Here is a 20,315-nt window from a genome sequence, read left to right as displayed (position 1 = left end):
TACAGTAAGTATCTGTGGACTCAAGTCAGTTTCCAGTAATGTAACAATACCAAAGTCGCTCTCCACATAACAATAAAACAGCTTTATTAGCTTCAGAATGTTCAATTTGCACGAAACCTCAAACACTGAATCAATTAAACAACATCAAACTTGGTAATATGTGCATATGATAATAACTTTAAGAACGTTATAAACACTTTACTCGATGATTATGTGAACGCAATTAAACCTTCGTTGTATAACAACCCACCATGGCAGTTCGGCAGGGAAGGCTGCGACGCACCAACAATTAAACCCAATACCATCGCTTGTTAAAATGACGTTATCAACAAAACTTCAAAAATCGCAAACTTAAGTATCTCTCGGTTTACATTTTCAATTGTGTTAAAAGAATGGAAATCTTTCTAGCAACCTAACCGTAGACAGCAAGAACTGCAGTTACAGTTGGAAGCCATTCAAGCTAATCCTCACACGACTTCACAAGTCACGGAAATCCACTGAAGTTTCTTTCAAACTTGCTTACTTTCTCGGACAAATATTCCGAGTCTCGGCGGAGTTACTGAACTCGGTCAGGGACGTAACATGTCACATGTTGTCTCGGGACAGGATACTGAGCCCACGAGGCGTCACTGTAGCGGTTAAGCACCGAATGCTCCATTTCCACATAATCTAGCGTCTCCTAGGAAACCACAGGAATAAACGAGAAATAAACACTTCGAGCATGAGAGATACTGACATATGAGGTGTAAAGGAGTATATTCTCTAAGCATTTGTTCAGTATTCTTAAACGAAGGAGCCTTTCTCAAGCCGTTGATCTGCATGCACGCCTACATTTGGTTTCTTATGGCGTGCCGCAAGGCACCACTCCGCAGTGTTGCTTTCTGATTAAAACGTGCTTGGAGCGTAAATCTGGGGGAGAGTATGGACCTCTTTCTGGTCTTAAAGGCAATTAAATTGAGAGGATTTAAAGTATACAATAATGTTCAATCTTTACTGCCGCCAGGCCTATTTAGGTTTGATGGAACAAGTGTCATCGAACCTCTACAAGTTATATTGAAGTACACTATTAATATATATTTCCTTCACCTGGTTAAGTTAGCAAACACTATGCTAGTGTCATTGCCTTCTGGAAGTCGTCTCCTGTTAAAACGGTGGCCGTGAGACCTTGAAGACTGGTCCGAGCCTGCCTGTCTTTGCTGCGCCTGCATCTCTGCAGAAAAAAAACACCAAAAATATTGGTGAAAATTAGGTCCTAGATGTGAGTGCAAAATTAATTACAGACTACATGTCACTTTTTTTTTTGAAAATCAATACGACTTCGATATGTTTGGAGGTCCCTGGGAAATTTTGAAGATGATTCTTAGGAAATGGTCGGCCCTTTCGGTGTTCGTAAATCTTTGGAATGTTTCAGCCAGACGATTCTCGGGCAATCTTCGGTATCAAAGACGTCACGATGGTGAAAGTAACTGGGTTTGCTTTCGCGGAACTGTTGGTTCCGAGATCTTCCTTTCTCTTTGATGCTGAAGTTCTGAAAATTTAGTGGTATATTCTGCAGTGAATGGCATCAGAACCAGCTTGGGTGCTTTACTGTTTCTGTCCACCCTGACCTTGGTCGTTGGAATGCGAAATAAAGGCTAGGATAACAAGAGAATAATAATGGAATCCAATAAATGGAATCCAAAACTAAAGTGGACCAAACACTTGAGAAATCACCCACGTTTCGCCATGACATACACTCATTTTGAAATGATGCTGTAACCTTTTCAAACCTTAACAGTAACACTAATAAATCCACGTCATCATTTCCGTGGCAATTATGTGCACTGACAATACTTATCTTCCTAGTTATTATCATTATCGACTTTGACCAGGAGTTAACGCGTACCATTGTAAATCTCTTCCTCCTGTCTCTGATTATAATCAAGTACCAGTCTCTTGACTTCTTCCTGCTCTTGTTGCTCAGCCATCTGTCTGTCCCGGATGTTAGCTGCCAGTCCAGAGCTGAGAGGAATCTGGAGATCTGTTAAGTGGTAAAACAAAGACACTTAAACAGCCTGGCCCAGTGGCATCACGATAGCGTGGTATGCTTGCTGAATTGATCGGTTTTTTTTTTTTCAAGCTTTGCTACGACTCTTTGTTTAATCCTCTTCTACTCTAGCTGTAAAAACCTACCACAAACGTCCAAACAACAGCAACAACAACAACAACAACACCGTCCAGGCATAAATAAACCATCAAAAAAATCCATTAGGAGATTTGCTCGTATAGTTAGCTTTAGTTTAATCAAACGAAATAGCGATGTCATTTCTTCAGATCTTAAAACGCTCATACTGTAGAGTGGTAGAATGCTTAGTTCCTTGCCCCCGAGTGGGGGATAGGGCCGGAGAGTGCTAGAATAACAGACCTTAATATATTGGAAAGCTCCGTGAGCGGGCAAGATGGGGATATCTTGCCCGCACAGGATTATGCGCTGTGTCCCGTAGAAAAATATGTTCTTTATCCCACAAAGCAAATCCTTTATTGACCAAGCTTGTTCGGTCAAGATGGCTGGATATTAGCCTTGTTCTTTTTTGGCGTGTTTATGGACCTCGACTCCGTCCCGGTCCATAAACACGCAAAAAAAAGAACTTGGCAATCTTGACCTCACGCTTCGTCCAGAACCGACATATCTAAGCGAATTTGTGGTTGTGACAAGAAGTTTAACCGATTGTTTCGATGACTTACCATACGGCAAAGCCCTAAAGATCTCTTTTAAGTGCTAACCCAATGCTTTTCATGATGTATCGTTATTTCCAATAAGAAGTCCCCCACCCGCCGCCCCGCAACCCGTTCCAAGATCCAAGGTTTAATTATGGACCGTTTACGGCACATTTTTTCTTTACAATTCAATAAGTGAGTCGCAGATGGTTTATTTACGACCTTGCTGTATCGTGTACTTTAATCTAAATCTCGGCATACTCACAGTATTAAGGTCTACAAGACTTTGCTTACCTTTAAACTGTTGTTTATTTCCTTTCTTCAGCATAACAACAAAGTTTAGATTTTCGCTTTCTTCACTCAGACTATTGTGACGAGCCCTCTGTCCCTTAAGGTGCATTGGAACTGCGACATCCAAGCTCGGAACCTGAGAGATAGTGTTGGGTATGGCGATACGCATTAGGAACAATAGGACAGCAGAATTTGTACTCTTTGTAATACACTCTCTTTATACCTTAGGGTTTTCTTCGCGGCGAGTCTGGACATCATCCACCAAAAGTTTGTCAAGGGCGGCAAGGAATGCCCTGTCTTCCACAGTGGGTTCTGGCTTAGGGGGACTGAGAACTTTTACCTGTAAGAGAAGACAAGGAAAACAGGTTTTAGGTAAATCTCTCGTATGCAAGCAAATACGAAAAAAAGCCATATAGCTATTTTCACTCAAATCCGAACTTGAAAGCAGACCTTTAATATACTCCAGTTTGATATAAAAAGGCAGAAATGTTAGGAGGAGTATAAGCCAATAAACCCGAAAAGAGCACTCTGAACATTGGCGGTAATACAGCAAATACTATTCATCTTTAATGCATAAACTATACTCTTCAAAAAATGTGTTATAAAACTGTTCAACGCAATTTCACCAGAGTAGAATTTTTTCTACACCAGCTGTCCCATGGGCAGAATTAGTATGAATCGGCGTACGGTCGACTTTAAAAGGAAGAACAAAGTAACCAACCCCATAATCTTACTTGCTGACATATTCAGTGTCTGTCGTATATATCTAATGCCATCGCATTTTCACCTCTATCTGCTCTAACAGTGTCCATAGGCAACTTCAGCCTGGTATGCCACGAAAATGACCCATGGCGGCTTGAACCTCTGCCCCACTAAATACAGTCAAGCTGGGTTGGTTTAAAGGGAGACTCTTGACAGAGGAAACTCTTTCCCCTTCCGGTCTGGGATCTTGGCGAGGGGCTAATTGCAACACCCCTTCACAACTCAGATGATAACAGAAATCCCCTGGGGCATTGTGCGTCACAGAAAACGTACAACCAACCTTGTTCATATCTACATCATTTATATCAACTTCGGTAACTTCTCTCTCAGATTCCGCCCACTGGGGTCCAGGAACATCGTCTTCATCCTCACCCTCACTCTCCCCAGTCTCACTATGCTCATCTTCCTCGCGCAGCATGGGAGACTGGCACGGAGAATTACTGAGTGAAACAGCTGGAGATTCTGAGAGAACTTTACTGTAAGAAATGTTTGGAGTTGGCAATGGCTGAGTTGAACTGCTGCCTGGACTGTGCGTGTCCTGATCAACAGGGGCAGCTTTCTCTGAAACGAACGACAGATAAGTGAGCATAGCAAAATGAAAGTTTGTGAAACAGTCTAACCCCGAACACTTACAGCACCCAACGTCTCCTCACGATAGCAATAAATCAAAAGACCTGTAAACAACTAGTATAAGAAGATTTCCAAACTAGTATCTAGTATATGGAGATGCCTCAGTAAGGGGAATGCATATGACAGTGGATCACACAAACAAACAACAACAACAACAACAGTTTATTTCTACTACTGTAAACAACTAAAAGAATTTACAAGATTATAATTATAAATATATAAATAAACAGTACAGTACATACAGTAGTGGGACACCCAAAATAACTAAAAAGCTAAACTAGTTGGGTGACCGTAATTATAATAATTAAAAATGTAATAGTCAGGAAAGAGGCACAACAAATACATTGGTACACATAAGTATCACAAACTTGGTACAAGATTAAATATACAAAACAAAACAAACTAAGTAGATACAAACTATCAAAATATCAGTAAAGATTAATAGAGACTAATGAAATGCGAAGTTAGTTCTTTTTTAAATTGATTAGAAGTACAACACTTGAATCTTTCATCGAGTTCATTCCATAATTTAGGTCCATTAAATCGAATATTAAATTTGCCATAATTTGTTCGAATTTTTGGAAGATAGAAAGTAGATCTAGATGCAAAGCGAGTATTTACATTATGTTTACAAGATGTTTTGACAAAAAACGAATCAAAGATCTTTGGCAGTTTGCCAGTATTAAACTGGTGCATGAAAAAGAGAGTTTGAAGCTTAATACAAATGCTCCCAACTATAAATGAATGAATGCATACATGCATTGAAGGAAGAAGGTATAAAGGGATGAATTGTAAATGCATTTATTCACTGCACTTGCGTACGGCTTAGCCCTTCTAATCAGTTAGGTGTCTCAGCCAACCAAGTTAAGAGGATAGCGTGCTTTTGTAGTTTGATACACTATTAACAAGCATGGCAACCACTAAACCAGTAAAGAGAATCTATATAATGATAATGGCTAAAGTAACATACAAATTCGCCCAACTAGTCAATGAAAAGAGTACAGAGACTAGTCAGGAGAACTTGGATTTAAAGGTTTAACAAATGCTGGGAGAAATATTCTAACCTATTTGTTCTTGATGCTCCTTGTTCAACTTCTGTAGACTTTCAACAGCCTGGTCCAAGCTTGTATACATGGTAAGTTTAGGACGGAGCGACTCAAGAGTGTCAGCCACCATGTAATCAACATCACGTGGAAACGGGTGTCCCTCGTTCCATATTGGATCAGCTTTCTTCTTCAGGATATAACACTGAGAAAACAATGAGCGATACTTGCCAAAAAATACTTGACGAAGTTCCCGGGAAACGGGAGGTATATTATTTCAAATATTAGTGATTAATATTAGAGTTGACTTGAAACTTTAAGAGGCTGAATTGGAGGATTCACTTCAAACCATGTCTAACCAATGAAGCCTATAAAAGGAGTTAAGCGGAGTAAAGATGAAGGATTTAATTTTGATTTTTCTTCCAGTTACGAGCAAAAGAGCATAATGGAAAAAGTTTCCCTTTACACTGCCGGGCTTGGTCTCTTTCATGGTGATCAATGGGAAAGTACTTTTTTCACATTCCGTGTATGGCATAGAGCCAGAGGAAAGGTGCTTGAATCACACCATCTTCTTTCATAATCAACTGCGGACATTTTTAACTCAACGACTGCCCCATAATTTCAAATCTGAACGGAAGAGAAGTGATGCAAATCCGAAGGCTAAAAGAAAAGGAAGGGTTTAAAGGAGCTCAGCCACGGTATTTTGAGTTACTTTGGCCGCGTGCAAAATTACCTTTGAACGGAAGGAAACCTGAAAATAATAGTTTACTGTCTAAGATAGAGAAACACCAAAGAGATAACAACAGTTTATTTCTACTACTGTAAACAACTAAAAGAATTTACAAGATTATAATTATAAATATATAAATAAACAGTACAGTACATATAGCAGTGGGACACCCAAAATAACTAAAAAGCTAAACTAGTTGGGTGACCGTAATTATAATAATTAAAAATGTAAGAGTCAGGAAAGAGGCACAACAAATACATTGGTACACATAAGTATCATATATACATTGTAATAATACACCAGAAAGGACGAAGGATGGTTAAGGATGGAGAAGATTAACACGGATTACAAGCGATGAGCTTGAAAAATTTAGGCTTCAAGATGCGCAGACCGTTGCGTAGCTGCTCTAATGTCGACAGACCTTACCGTGGTAAAATTCAACACAGTTGTCAACTCACCTGAAAGTAGACAAGAAAGCAGTCGAGTTTCTTCTTGTAGTTGCCATGATCAAAGTACTGACCACAGGTATCCAGTAAAGTACAGATCAGACGGATACGAAACAAGTGTTCAGGAGGGTCCAGCACTGATACCACGCCTGTTAATGGAGGGAGCAAAAGTCATCTTCAGACACAACAATCAGGGAATGTGTGGTAAAGAACGAGGAAGAATAAAGTACATTTGTTTCCGGCTTCCTTTTAGAATTATATCTCTATCTTTCTTTTGAGATTGAAACAACTACCCCGCAAAGTCAAGTGACATACCAGAAGTCACTTTAAAAGATGGTTGTTCAAAGGTGATACTGCTCTGATACCTTGCAGTGCTTGAAGTGCTTGTAAACTGCACTCAGACACTTAAAGAATAATCGTCAATGCCATAAACTCTCAGTTCACAAGGAACCCCTTCCTAACCGCGCCCCCCTCCCTCCCCCCGCGAAAAAAAAAAACATTACCTGTAGAAAAATTGAGGTACAAGATGTATAGTTGTCGTCATCATACTTGACTAAAAGCAGTAAGCAAGAGAATAAACAGTACAGTATAGCAACACAGCAGATGTCCACTAACCTTCTTGGTTGTTGCCAAAGGTGATAAAGGAGTACAGAGTGCTGAATATGACACGTGACTCGACTTGTCGGTAGGTATAAAGTTCACCTAAGAACTTCACACAGCTCACACGACGCTGATTCATCTTCTGTAGGTTTGTCTAACAGACAATAACTACAATAAGCGGTGTACATGCCTTCTTCCTTTTCAACATAAATAATGGCACTGTATTGCTTCAAGTCTTAGTACGTAATACTAAAAGGTGGTAAGACGAATGATGTCATTCTAATCATCTGAATATTTCATTTCCATTTGAGGCAGCGTGCTGAGTGGTTAGGCTGCCGAACTTGAAATCCGAATGTCGCGGGTTCAAGTCCCGCTCTGACCACTTAGCTGGAGTTGTTTCTCTGTAAACCCTAGTTCAACTGCTCGGTCTTGCTTGTAAATAGACGACTGGTCTGCTTCCCGTCAGTTGGGATTTTTAAGCCTATTACGTTTATTTGAAATATTTCTTTCTTTCAGTTTATTAGCATGCCTGACAACTAGGTCGTTGTAGCTAACCGCATCGACCAGTATAAACATTAAACATTTTTAAACAACATTTTCACCCAGGCAGCTGAACAGAGAAATAACAGGGCTAAGAACTATAATTATATTTCCTCCAAACACGCTGCTACCAAAAGCAGGCTGTCAGGTGTGATATGATCCTTACTCTATGTGAACTATTCGCTAACTTGTACCTCCATTCCAAGGCGAATCTCTTCCAAAACTCCATCAACAACATAGAGACCAACATCTTCCTGTGAGAAGAGTCCAATCATCAATTAGTCTAGTTCAGCTTCCAAATTCTTACCTAAAAGCCTGCTCAATTTGTTTTAACCAAGCAAAGATGTCAAATTTCGAGTAGACTTCCATAAAGACAACATTTGATGAAAACGTTATAGTGAATATGACGGTGAATTAATCAACATGACACGAGCGTGGGACAAAGAAAAATTCTGAGTCCCCGACAGGAATCGAACCCATGACCTCCCGAACACCGGGCGGGCGCTCTATCCACTGAGCTACGAGAAGTCATGGAGAGCAAGGTCATTTAACTGAGTTCATATATGACAGGTGTCCTGCATACTGCTAGGATCAACGCTATCGAAGTCATCGTGAGTAGTGCTAAGTTAATAAAGATGGTGAATTTTAAGCTCGATATTAATCAACATGACACGAGCGTTATTGTGAATGTTACTTACATAATACTGCACTATTCCTGCAAGTAGATTGGCAGCACAGTGAATACTATTGTATTTAATGTTCCATACACGAATCAGACACTTAATCACATACAAGGCAGTCTGAAAAAAACAATTTAGAAAAGTATTCAGTGATTCAATAAGTTTGATGAAGACATTATCATTCCTTTGATTGTTATGACAACCTTCCGGTTTAAGTAGAAGGCAAAGTACATGTAAAGTAGTTTATTATGCACTTGAACCACCGACCACTATTCCTGATCATGATATGACGTGCAGTTCACTGTTGACTAAAATATGGCACAAGTACTGTACATTGTGTATTATCTTCACAATGGATGACAACAAGTATACACAAGTCTTAAAAGTAAATCGATCGTGTTGATTGGTATTCAGAACGGCGAGTCACCGGCTGTTTCCACCGGCACATGACAGCGTTTCCTAGTTCAGGTTATGATTATCTTTGATTCATACCTGTGGTTCATTCCAAGGCAGTTTTCGTATTTGTCGTAGAACCTACAAGAAAACATAACCAGGATGAGTCTTAGAAGTCTGACCGCCAAAGAGCTCAATGATCTAATCGCATGATATGTGAACTATTTCTTCGTACAACAGAGCGGGTTTTAGACATTTGAGCAGTCTCCCTTTTGCTCATTTGTAATTTTCCTCACAGATTTTCGAACAAAAGAGAGACTGCTCGAAGTCTAAGCGGCGGTTTTTAATCGCGTATCGCAAGACCAAAACGAACGTCACTCTGGCCAATCACAAAGAAGACAGACAAGCCTGTGAGCCAATCAAAACTCGGAGTAAATATACAGTGTTACAGATACTTCCTTCCTCTACTCAAGTCATAAACCTCGTAAATACAATCTAATACCTACAAAACGCTAGAAATATCACTTTTTCAAAACGGTAACCGGCGTTTCGGCGTGATAGACAGTTCGCCCAATGTCAGTTTGCCCGGACTAAAAGTCTATTAGCCCGGATTGAAAGTTCAAACAAGGATGTGTTAAATTCTTCCTTTTAACTACAGTAAAAGGGAAAAAAAGACAACATTGTGGGCATCACAAAACAAAATTACACAAAACTTAACATGTTTATTTCTGGTTCTTTAATCCATTGATCACGGAGCTAACAGTCCAGGCGATCTGGTATCGGCCAACTGACTTTCGGGCGAAACGACCTGAATTCTTCAAAACAGCTTTCCAGCTGTTGAAGCCCTTTTGTTTAAATTTCACACAAATTTTCTTAAACATGGCAAAAAGCGACGAAGATTTTTGAGTAAGTTATTTTTTTCTTTTTAGTCCTCAGACCTCAGACATCATAATAAATTTAGTTATGTCTACTGAGTTCTGAAGTGAAAACTGTTGAGATTAATATTAATGAGATGTCATATTTGCAAGTGGTTGGAGGCTGACCAGGGGGCTCTAACAAAGCGTGGTCCGGTAAGGAGTTGAACTCTATACAGTAGAGGACAAATCCAGCCGGTACAAAGATGGAGGATTTGAACATTACAAATCCAATACCCTAAACCTAAAGACGTTTAAATTTGAAAACATCATGAAGAAACCAGTATGCTGTAGATGATGCTATACATCGAATTATAATTTAAACATTGCTTAAAACATATACATTGTAACTTAGACGCTATTTTAAACTTCTGCGGCATAACATGTCAAAGATTATATTACAATACGACATTATGGTTTACCTTCTCTGTTGTGGTCTTAGATAGGTCTTTATACAGCAATTTACGAATGTACTCGTGCATAGGAGGGCGCTCCTTCTGGGAAACCTGCACACAAGAATTCAACAGCACATCCACTGAATGTTACTAGCATATTTTTATGCTTTTTAAAATACATGATAGTAAGACTAATTGAGTAGGTCTCTAGGTATTATTGTTCAGTTTTCTCCTATCATGCAATACGTGCGCATACAGTCTGTATACTGTTACATCGAACGTTAAGGCTGAAGTGAAATTACATGTTGATTACCACTTGAGAATTGAAGGTTTCATACAAGATGTTGTATGTTACAGGTGTACTTCAGTACATTTAGAACTGAGGTACTAGGCACGGTAGCTTGAAGTACAAGATGTTACAAATACCTTCTGTTTCTCTGGTGGATTACAGTAGAAGAATGCATTCTCAATTAGAGTCAATTGCCGACTGTCTAAATTCTGAACAGCTTTCTTTCGCATCATGAGTTCCTGTAAGATAAAAGGAGAGGATGTGAAAACAGGTCCCTAATTGACATTTAAGTGTACTGTATCATTATTTTGCATGTTGTGTTCTATTTTAATGAACCCAAAGAGCGAGTTGAGGTGCAAGTTAAAATGTACAGTGCAGTCATATGACACACAAATGTAAGAAAAGAGATTTACATGTATTGCCCAGGCATTACCTCGACCAATGTAATTGCACAGGCACTTACAGTCCTGGCAAAATCACTAACTTAATAAAAAGAGGTAAAAACCCACACATTATTGGGCATTATTAATTTTGTACGTAACGGAATGAAACTGAATCATATAGGGTTAATTCGTGAAAGTACTACATGTATATATGAATGCCTATGGATTTCAAAGCCCCTTACAAATTGTCTCACTACATACACTACTTACTATCGCTCACAAAATATGTGCAAACGTTCCAAACAATAATTAGTCGAGTAGGTAAACTACTAACAAATGCCTCACTAAACTTTTAAATGCTTACAGTTTACCTTGTGGTGACACATGAATTGTTCAGTGTATAGCAAAACAAGACTATTCTCGATGAGCTTATTAACGATACCAAGAACATGGAAATCAGATGTGAAGGAATGGTTGCAGTAATGTTTATGCTGAAACTCTGACAATCTGCAGGTACATGTATGAGTGCACAATTCTGCGACTGAGAAAACATACATGTACACTGTTCAAGCATAATTCAGTTCAATCGATGGTCAGATTTTTTTATAATTGTGGGAAGCCAAACAGCATTAACATATAAATTATGCTGCAACCACTCAGATTGTAGATCACACCACACGGATAATTACCACTGGGGTTACGGTTTATTTGCTTCACATCTAATTGATTTTCCCCAAACACGTAACGTCCCTCAAATAATTATTTTGTTCATGCCATACTGATTTGCACTGTAAATATGTGCTTTTTAGGAAGACTTACCAACAAGTTCTTTGTTCTGATGTGCGAGTCTTCTGAGCGGTACAGAAATCTGCCACACACTTCCAATAAACTACAGGCCATCTCAATGTTGTGGTGGGTGAAATCTTCTAGAAGCATCTAAAATAAAAAACATAACCAATCTAAATAATTATACAGAGCTGATTTTATGAGCAGTCATTTTGACTTTTACATTATTCCAAAGTCAAACGTTTTTGAACTACGAGTTCTTGTAAATTTCATTTCAAATGTCTGGTAAGTAAAATAAATTCTTTATTGATGTACAAATCACTTGATAATTCATAAAAAAAAACATCAAAGCACCTTATGCGCAAACTATGATGCTGACCCCTTGCACTAAACTAATCTTCGATGCCAATACTGAATATAAAACCTACGGCTTACTCGGAGAAATTGCACACCGAAAAAATCTACCAATAACAAGACAGGTCTCAGACAAAGAGTCAAGTGACGTAAATGTAAGATTTTCCCAAATAGAGCAATCAACTTGTACAAGTATAATTTATGCAGTTCATAAATTAAGTGTCATTGTCAGAGAAAACCGGGCAGGGCCAAAAGATTGAAGTCGGCCATTAACCTTCAACTTTTCACAGTATAAAAGCTATCTGAAAAGATTACCAGCCATGACATTACTTTGCCGAGGTAGGTATTCGTGTTTCTTTGAAACGTTGGCCTCTCAAACAGTCTAAACTGGCCGAAATTTTTGGCAACTTTGGGCGACCCTACAAGACACGTACATTGTACAACTTCCAGAAACTCTATAGCCACGTTACTAAGGAAACATTCTCACACAATTAAAAATGTCACTGAAAATAGTTGAAACCCATTGCATTCATTCATTCTTTCTTTGTTTCAAGATAAAGAGAAAAACATGCCTCAGAGCATTCCTCTGATCAATAAGTGGAATGAATATTCTGAAGCTGGATGATAAGGAGATCTTCTACTCACCTTCAAACAGTGTAGCGCTTCACCTTTTGGAAACATGTTGAACTTTGTCAATTCACCTGCCACACAACGACAAAAGAAATCAGTTGATGAATGATGCTGCTGTACATGCACTTACACTACTAGCATCTGCTTCAAGGAGAGAAATGTCAAATGTTCTGGACCAATCTGTCATAAGATTAAGGAACAAAATCAGAAGCACTCAATTTTTAGATGGGCCCCATAACAACAGAAAATGACTTTTGTATGTGTGGCATTTAAAAAAAGTTTTTTATAACTGACATTTTTTCCCGTTCAGTACTGGAATATTCGTTACTTACACTAAAATGTACTCTTATTGGTATATTGAAGATTTTTCCGTAGAAATTCGCTGACAGTTTTTGCAGACCATGGCTCGTTGAAGTGAGCTCACACATCACAAATTTCTCACCTATAAATCTTACTGTCTTTATCTTTGATTCAAGATTAATCTGATCCTTCTTGCGCACCTAAAAACACAAAGTCAAGCAAAACTTTATTTTTTTGTATGTATAACTATATTGACCTACTGAAATGTCAAGCTATCACATTACACAACGCGCGCCTGGTACATGTGCAGCCAGGGCTCGATAATTCTGATGATATTTTTACCTAATTGTACATTTTTGGTATGTTTCAGCGGCATATCAGGTCAAGTCTGGTCAAGCCATGGTTTGTATGTTGAGACCAGATGAGCCTGATGTGCTGCTAAAGCGAACCAAAAGAGGTTACATTAGATATTTACCGTACCTGAATACGGCCAAATAAGTGATCATGATATTGCAACCATATCAGGTCAGTGACTTGATATTGAAGGATATCAGCACAGTAGACACAGCTTCTGATTGGCGAATTTAGGTACGGACATACATACAAGTGCACAAGGAATACACAATGATACACTTGTAAGTTAAAAGGAATAAATCATTGAGAGATATATATATTATATACATGTAAGTGTTGAGTAAGCTTACACGGAATCTGAATTCTCCTTTCAGCTGCTGCATGAGCTCAGGAGAAAGATCAGGAGCACAAGGATCAAGAGTGGCCACCAGACGAGCATACATAGGCAATAAATCCAACCTGCAACAAATACATACTAGATATTATTTATTTAGAACAATTTTCAACACATTCAAGACTGCTTCAGTTGTAATGATTAAGGGAGCAACATGACTTCTCCGTGCCAGCTGTCTCTGGAACACTACACAATTAAGCAAGAGTATTGCCACATTACGATAGCTATGGAAAAACCTTACAAAAATGACAAAGAAAATTATTTAACAAGTTAAGCAACACAAAATGCACATTATGTTTCACGGAGCATTCATGGCAGTGTGAGGACTACTGAGACATACAGTGTACTGTAGGTTTGCGTTATCATGCAGAGGCTGAGCTAAATACAGACTACTATTGAAACCACATGCATTCAGTATCATTACTGCTTATGGTGTTCTATTGTTACTAGCACTGATTTCAAAGTTATCGGCACCATAACTTTTCTTAGAGGCTATTTTTAAATATATATCAGTACAAGTATCAGAATAACTTACAGTGGCTGAAACTCTTGCCTATTTTTCTCGCCTATCACGCTGCTACATGTAGGTCAGTTACTTATTACATTTCTAAACAAATGGCCACATTTAATGGCTTGGTGGCACAGTTACATGTATTAACTAAAAAGTATGAGGTTCAAAAGTAGACAGAATTGTTTAAGCTGGCTCCAGACACTTCATGAGAGACCTGCTACCAACAGCTCTTTAAAAAGTGGTTGATATAACTATTTTAAACTTGTGTTTGCCATTTTCAACGAAGAAGTCATTTGAATTACCTTATTCTTGGAACACCAAATAGAGCTCGGCAGAGTTTCTTTCTGTTTCCCTTAGTGTTGCATGTCTGCATAAATTCTGTTGCAACCTACGAGAATTGATGTTCAAAGTATATAACACTTCTGCATCAAGTTGTTTGGGATTTAATTGAGAAAATAATGGTTCAAATACACCGGTATATGTATAGTAAGATGGTCACTTGACGTTGTTGTCTTATCAGTGACAGCTAAATGGAACGCATCAAAATGTATAACACACTTGCAAAGACATTGTTCTGTTAAGAATAGATCTGCACTACTGTACATGTAAATAGCATTATAAGAGAAATATAAGGGGACTGCAGTACCTCATCGATGAACTCCTTGTTGACACATGTAGGCAGTCTTACTAAGATCGCCTCAAGAGCTAGTCCAGTGGATGAGCTGGATGTTTCACCAGAGGAACTTTCGTCATCTTCTGAAATCGAGAACACAAGCTGTTTTACAAATTCCATAATTAAAATGAGTGATCCACATCTAACTTCTCTCTGAATACCAATACACCAGTTCACTAGCAAGCAGACTGAATAAATTGCCATTAATAAAGGAACTCATCAAGGTTTAACACATTTCACATTGCCTGGATCTACTCAGAAATATATAGAGAGAGGGAAATTAAGTCATGTAATGACAACAAGAAAGGATAATTAAAAGCTGTAACTTATTGTGACCACCAATACTAATACCAGAAAGATTGCCTGAAATTCAAGAAGGTGGAATTTCAACATTTAATTTGTAAGTGGACTCTTAAAGTGCTTGCTGACATGCTACACTGTAGCTGCATGTACTCTGTAGATGACATCCTAAAGAAGCCTGTGGTTAAACTGTATTGTCAAACAACAAAAGATAAGAAATCACAGACCAAGAAATGGTTGTTCAAAAACCCTCTACTGACAGCAGATATCAGCTTATTAAAAATTTCATGTCAGTTATATTTACTATAATAGTTACTGTTTTGCCCCTTTCAGTTCTGCAGTCTTGCACACTTCTTATGTACTACAAAAATAACACAGCTGTAAGTTATAAAACATAATTTTACCTTCTTCGCTTTCCTTTTCATTTAATTCTTCATCAATGATGTCATCTTCCACCTCTTCAAACTCTTCCTCTGCTACTGAGATGAGAGGAAAATTGAAACAATCCCAGATGTCAAGTGACTGACTGACTGTTCTTGGTGAATAACAACACCTCTCTGGGAAAACTATGAAAGCTGATCTCAAATACATTTTAACACCTTGTGTACATTCTATTGCAAATGCATGAATCTGATTTGTTCTTGAACAGATGCCCACAGTGCCTTTAGAGGAGCAACAAGGTTTTGAACTGCTATTCTCTATAGCAGCTACTAACACTGGCACGCCTAATAAAACTACTCACCCTTGTTTTCTACAAGTAACAGGTAACTCAGCTATACCTTGTTGACCGCTATTCACTCATAGGAAACTTGGGCTTGCAGTCCAAAAAATAAAATATAATTATACAATTACATAGCCCCCTGCTACATTATAATTAAGCGCATCACTAAGGCAGCAAAAGACAAACTTTAAAAACCAACTATAATCCCTGCCAGACAAAAGCCTACATGTATTCTGTCAGTGACGTAGATAAAAGCACAAGTAATGGACATGAATTACAGAAACTCTACAAAGTTGTTGGTTGTCATCAGTGCCATAAGTACATTTCAACAGATTGAGTTGTTCAAATAAATTGACTGGATTCATTACAACTGAAACTAGATATTTTTGAGTCACCTCTTGTAATACTCACTCCCTACCAGAACTTCATAATGATTTTAAACCCTCTTGATACATGGTATATATATGTAGTTTGCAGTCACAATGATTTGTAGCTGCAGTTTCTACAACTGTGTATCGGAGCAGAATTAGGAAATGTTGCTTACTTTCCATGTCATGGATGTCCAATTTTTCATCCTCAGCAGAATTAGTAGTGTCATCATCCTCCTCCTTTCCTTCATCTTTGTACAAGATCTTAAAAGCAGAACCAAAAATTGCTGTACATGTACATCAGGCACCTACTGGCTGTTCAAAAAGGCTGGATAACACTATCCACTGTGTAAATTGCATCTAGCAGATAAGTGTTACCAAAACAAACCGTGCTATCCACTGGATAGTGATTCATCTGGTGGATATCCTAAATGGGACCACTCTATAAGATGTCTGTGTTATAGAGTGTGGCTGTTTTGAAAATTAAAGCATGCCAACTTTCTTTTTTTTTTTTTTTTTTCAAGAAAAAAAACATTTCCTTTGACCAGTTGACCAGTTGATGTTTGAGAGAGCGAACTGTACAGGTAAACAAATACCAAATGCTGGAACTTTTACTTGTCATAGTCAGAGTTGTAGTCGCAGTCATAAGAGTGCTTCTGACCTTGTGAAAATCGAAAATTAGAGTCATAAGCTCAACGTAGATGGAGTTGGAAGAATCAGAACATTTCCATTTCATTCAATTCCATTTACAACTCTGTCGCTTATGATCCAATGAAAACTAGATTGCCAGAATTGGAAGCAGAAGTGGACGAACCAACCAATCACATTGAAAAAATTGTGATTGGTTTATTATTCTGCTTCTGCTTCCGACTCCGACAACCTAGTTTTCATTAGATCGTAATCAACAGAGTCATGAGCAGAATGGGTGTTTTGCATCCGACTCTGTCAGTTTGATTTTCACTAGATCGTATACAGTGTAGCTCTATAATTCTGATTATGACTCTGACTACAACTCCATCGTTAGTGAAAACCAGCCTTGATTGGTGCATTTAAATGTCAGTCAGTAACTTAACATTACCCCTGGTAGAAAAGACTTTAGATCTCTGAGATTTTCATAAAAGATCCTTGTTTCTTCATCTTCCCACAGACCAGAACTTCCATCATACTGTTTGAAGAGAAAACCATTGAACATTCCATTACATGTATAATTATTACACCTCATTAACATTAATCTTATAGTCAGAACTTTTTAAGTTTGGTTACTGACCACATGGTTGATCTTGCTCTCTATGACTATACATGTACATGAAACATTAATAATTAAAAGTATAATTATGAAACTACTCAAACTACATGTACTCTTAGATGAGATGTAAAAGCAAGTCAAGGTGGTCACAAGATGGTGTTGCCAAAGTACTGTTAAATGTACTTATTATATGGCAGTGTCTCACAAGGACAGGAAACTAATGAATTCATGAATTTGATTGGCTGAAATCGATTTTGACCACCATCTAGATTTTCCCATCTAGACCGGCATCTAGGCCGGTTACATTTTGCCAAAAAGCCTGATCGGAAAAAAAGCAAAGAGGACGAGCAAACTTTGAAGATTTAAGTTTAGCTCATTGCCGTTTGCAAGCAAAATGTCAGCTAGTACAAACCAGTTACATTAAAAGAATTAAATTTTTCTTGTTTGCCATAATTAATAATAAAAATCTTATTAACTGAGCTTAGTTGGTCTGTATGGGAGAATCTTGACATCAGTTGTGTGTACAGACCTCAATGTGTTCGGTCTGTACTCATGACCTCAGGCAAGATTTTCCCATACAGACCATCTAAGCTTAGTTTTAGCCCTTAAGTTTTAGCCCTTACCTCTGAATGTCTAAATGGGTTAAAAACATCAATTGTGCTGCCTCCAGCCTCTTGCTGTACAAACTCTGCAGTCAGATACATACATGTATTAAGTTAACAGTAAATAGATCAACATATAATTTTCTCTTTACATGTAAATATTAACTGGTATACATGTACATTTTTAAATATTGGATGTACTACACTATATGTGCGCTCTCATTGGTTGATAGGTGTGTTTAGCTGAGAGTACAGTATGCAGACATGGTTGCGATGCTTTAGATTTGTACATATTCTTAAGAAACATTTTAAAAAAGCAATGTACTCTGTTCTGCGGCATTTTGTAATAACTACGCATTTTGTAATACCTTACGCATTTTGTAATAAAAGTTGCAGCATTTTGTAATTACCTGCAGTATTTTGTATTAAATGCAAATGACGCATTTTGTAATAAGTGTTGCAGCATTTTGTAATGAACGTTAGTCTACGCAATTTGTAATAACATGGTGACGCAAATTGTAATAAGTCTCTTCACACGATAATTTCACCAAGCATACAGATTGGCTGGATTCCCTTCAACACTGGCTTAATATAGTTTGTCAAGTGCTCTTTTTTAGCAGATATTGGGAGCTAAACAACCCACATACTTCTATGTAAATCTATATTTTCAATAAGCATGTGGCATAATTTTAGTCTGAGAGTTGTATAAATTTTGGAAAATAAAATTCTCAATTCCTTAAAAATTTCCTAAATCTTCATAATGGAGAATGGAATACCACCAGGTGAAATAGTTCCACCCATTGTCACACAAATGTTGACGTTTTATTACTTTCTTTTTCGTGAACCTAACTTGATTCCAAGACTCGGACAAAAGTGAGAGAAAAGAACTTATCTAAAAAATCGCGTGCATCTACTGTACAAATACCCATGCAGATACTGTACTCATATTCAGTTTAAAAAATCCTGCAATAATATAATAACTGATTTTCCATCAGGTTGGTGTTGAAGGGAATCCAGCCAATCTGTATGCTTGGTGAAATTATCGTGTGAAGAGACTTATTACAATTTGCGTCACCACGTTATTACAAATTTCGTAGACTGATGTTTATTACAAAATGCTGCAGCTCTTATTACAAAATGCGTCGTTTGCATTTAATACAAAATACTGCAGGTAATTACAAAGTGCTGCAACTTTTATTACAAAATGCGTAAGGTATTACAAAATGCGTAGTTATTACAAAATGCCGCAGAACATACTCTTTTCCTGTTTACATAGCCTCATCTAAACATTTCAGGATTGTTAGAATTCTGGAAAGTTATGCAAACCCTTGATGGGTCTCAGGTTTGCATATTTAACATTCTCAAATACTCCAAATCCCCCTCATGTTTAGATGAGGCTACAAAAACACAGAAAAAGTGCTCTTCTACACACAAGACAAGTGGCTCATAATGTTGGGGCTTAATATTCTCCGGTTTCAGTAGCACATTCAGCAACTAGAAGCATTTCTACTCCCCCCTGGATGGGATGCTGGTCCATCACAGGGTTATCTCCAAGCGTTAAATTTGACTGTAACCATTTATGCACCAAGGACCCAATTTTTCGAAAGCCCCGGAAATTTTTCGGGCCCATAAAGCCATTTTTAGTTCATCTGTATCTAAACAGGGAGAAGTGTATACGACTGAAACTTCTTGTATGAAGGGGACCTCTGTTCATATTAAGAATACATGAAAAAAAAAAAAAACAGCTTTGTAATCATAAGGTTCAAGATTTTGCTATGGCATTCTGGTTACGAAAACATTTCAGAACCTTCAAGAAACAGGCCCCAGGGCAGAGAGAGAAAAACTTACATACCATCTTGTGGCAAATCAGGCATGTCTACATCAAGTATATCCTATGAAAACACAAACAGAACATGTTATTACCAGTTTTAACTGAAGAATCTAATTCTTAGTTGCAAAATGCCAAAAAAAAAAGCTTTGAAAAGAAAACTACACATTACACAAATTGCTATGAACTTGGTATGACCTGAAAACATCTCAAATATCAAATCCAGGTAAAATCTTGTTTGCATCATTTTGATTATAGTATTGTTATAAATCATTGTAAATATATGTACCAACCTTTCTTATTAATGACTTTTCTTATATTATCCATCAAATATTTTTGCGCACGCATGATTGGTCTAAATGTATCACTACCTTAATAAGCTCCAGCTAAAACTGGGAAATATCCAAATGATATTCCCCAGTTTTCAAAACTGTGCGTGTCTACACTGTAGAAAA

At 37.8% G+C, this 20,315-nt stretch overlaps 1 protein-coding gene across 5 annotated transcripts in view; it reads right to left on the bottom strand.

Annotated features, from left to right (window-relative positions):
* Positions 1–61: 61 nt before the first annotated feature.
* LOC110053690 (regulator of nonsense transcripts 2-like) overlaps positions 62–20,315 on the bottom strand; it is a 41,343-nt gene continuing 21,089 nt past the window's right edge. Inside the window, exons 13-37 of one of the 5 annotated variants that reach the window (XM_020759948.2) lie at positions 19,885–19,924; positions 18,054–18,118; positions 17,263–17,349; positions 16,361–16,448; positions 15,500–15,574; positions 14,769–14,878; positions 14,425–14,510; positions 13,568–13,676; positions 13,006–13,063; positions 12,579–12,634; positions 11,613–11,729; positions 10,548–10,649; positions 10,149–10,232; positions 8,912–8,953; positions 8,438–8,539; positions 7,934–7,993; positions 7,215–7,353; positions 6,612–6,748; positions 5,445–5,628; positions 4,031–4,311; positions 3,212–3,328; positions 2,992–3,124; positions 1,886–2,020; positions 1,087–1,210; positions 62–679 (exon numbers count right to left, since the gene is read on the bottom strand). In XM_020759948.2, the coding sequence (XP_020615607.2) occupies positions 670–679; positions 1,087–1,210; positions 1,886–2,020; positions 2,992–3,124; positions 3,212–3,328; positions 4,031–4,311; positions 5,445–5,628; positions 6,612–6,748; positions 7,215–7,353; positions 7,934–7,993; positions 8,438–8,539; positions 8,912–8,953; positions 10,149–10,232; positions 10,548–10,649; positions 11,613–11,729; positions 12,579–12,634; positions 13,006–13,063; positions 13,568–13,676; positions 14,425–14,510; positions 14,769–14,878; positions 15,500–15,574; positions 16,361–16,448; positions 17,263–17,349; positions 18,054–18,118; positions 19,885–19,924 (2,541 nt within the window). In that variant the 3' untranslated portion in view covers positions 62–669. Of the gene's footprint in view, positions 680–1,082; positions 1,211–1,885; positions 2,021–2,991; positions 3,125–3,211; positions 3,329–4,030; positions 4,312–5,444; positions 5,629–6,611; positions 6,749–7,214; positions 7,354–7,933; positions 7,994–8,437; positions 8,540–8,911; positions 8,954–10,148; positions 10,233–10,547; positions 10,650–11,612; positions 11,730–12,578; positions 12,635–13,005; positions 13,064–13,567; positions 13,677–14,424; positions 14,511–14,768; positions 14,879–15,499; positions 15,575–16,360; positions 16,449–17,262; positions 17,350–18,053; positions 18,119–19,884; positions 19,925–20,315 lie in introns of those variants that run through there. The other 4 variants (XM_020759950.2, XM_020759949.2, XM_020759951.2 and 1 more) reach the window with 4 other exon arrangements.

The sequence above is a fragment of the Orbicella faveolata genome, unplaced genomic scaffold (genome assembly GCF_042242905.1).
Source record: "Orbicella faveolata isolate gen_17 unplaced genomic scaffold, um_ofav_v1 contig_4, whole genome shotgun sequence".
In the NCBI taxonomy this organism is placed as follows: Eukaryota; Metazoa; Cnidaria; class Anthozoa; order Scleractinia; family Merulinidae; genus Orbicella; species Orbicella faveolata.
The sequence above is the reverse complement of the archived record's forward strand: the minus strand, read 5'-3'. Positions and strand labels throughout refer to the sequence as shown.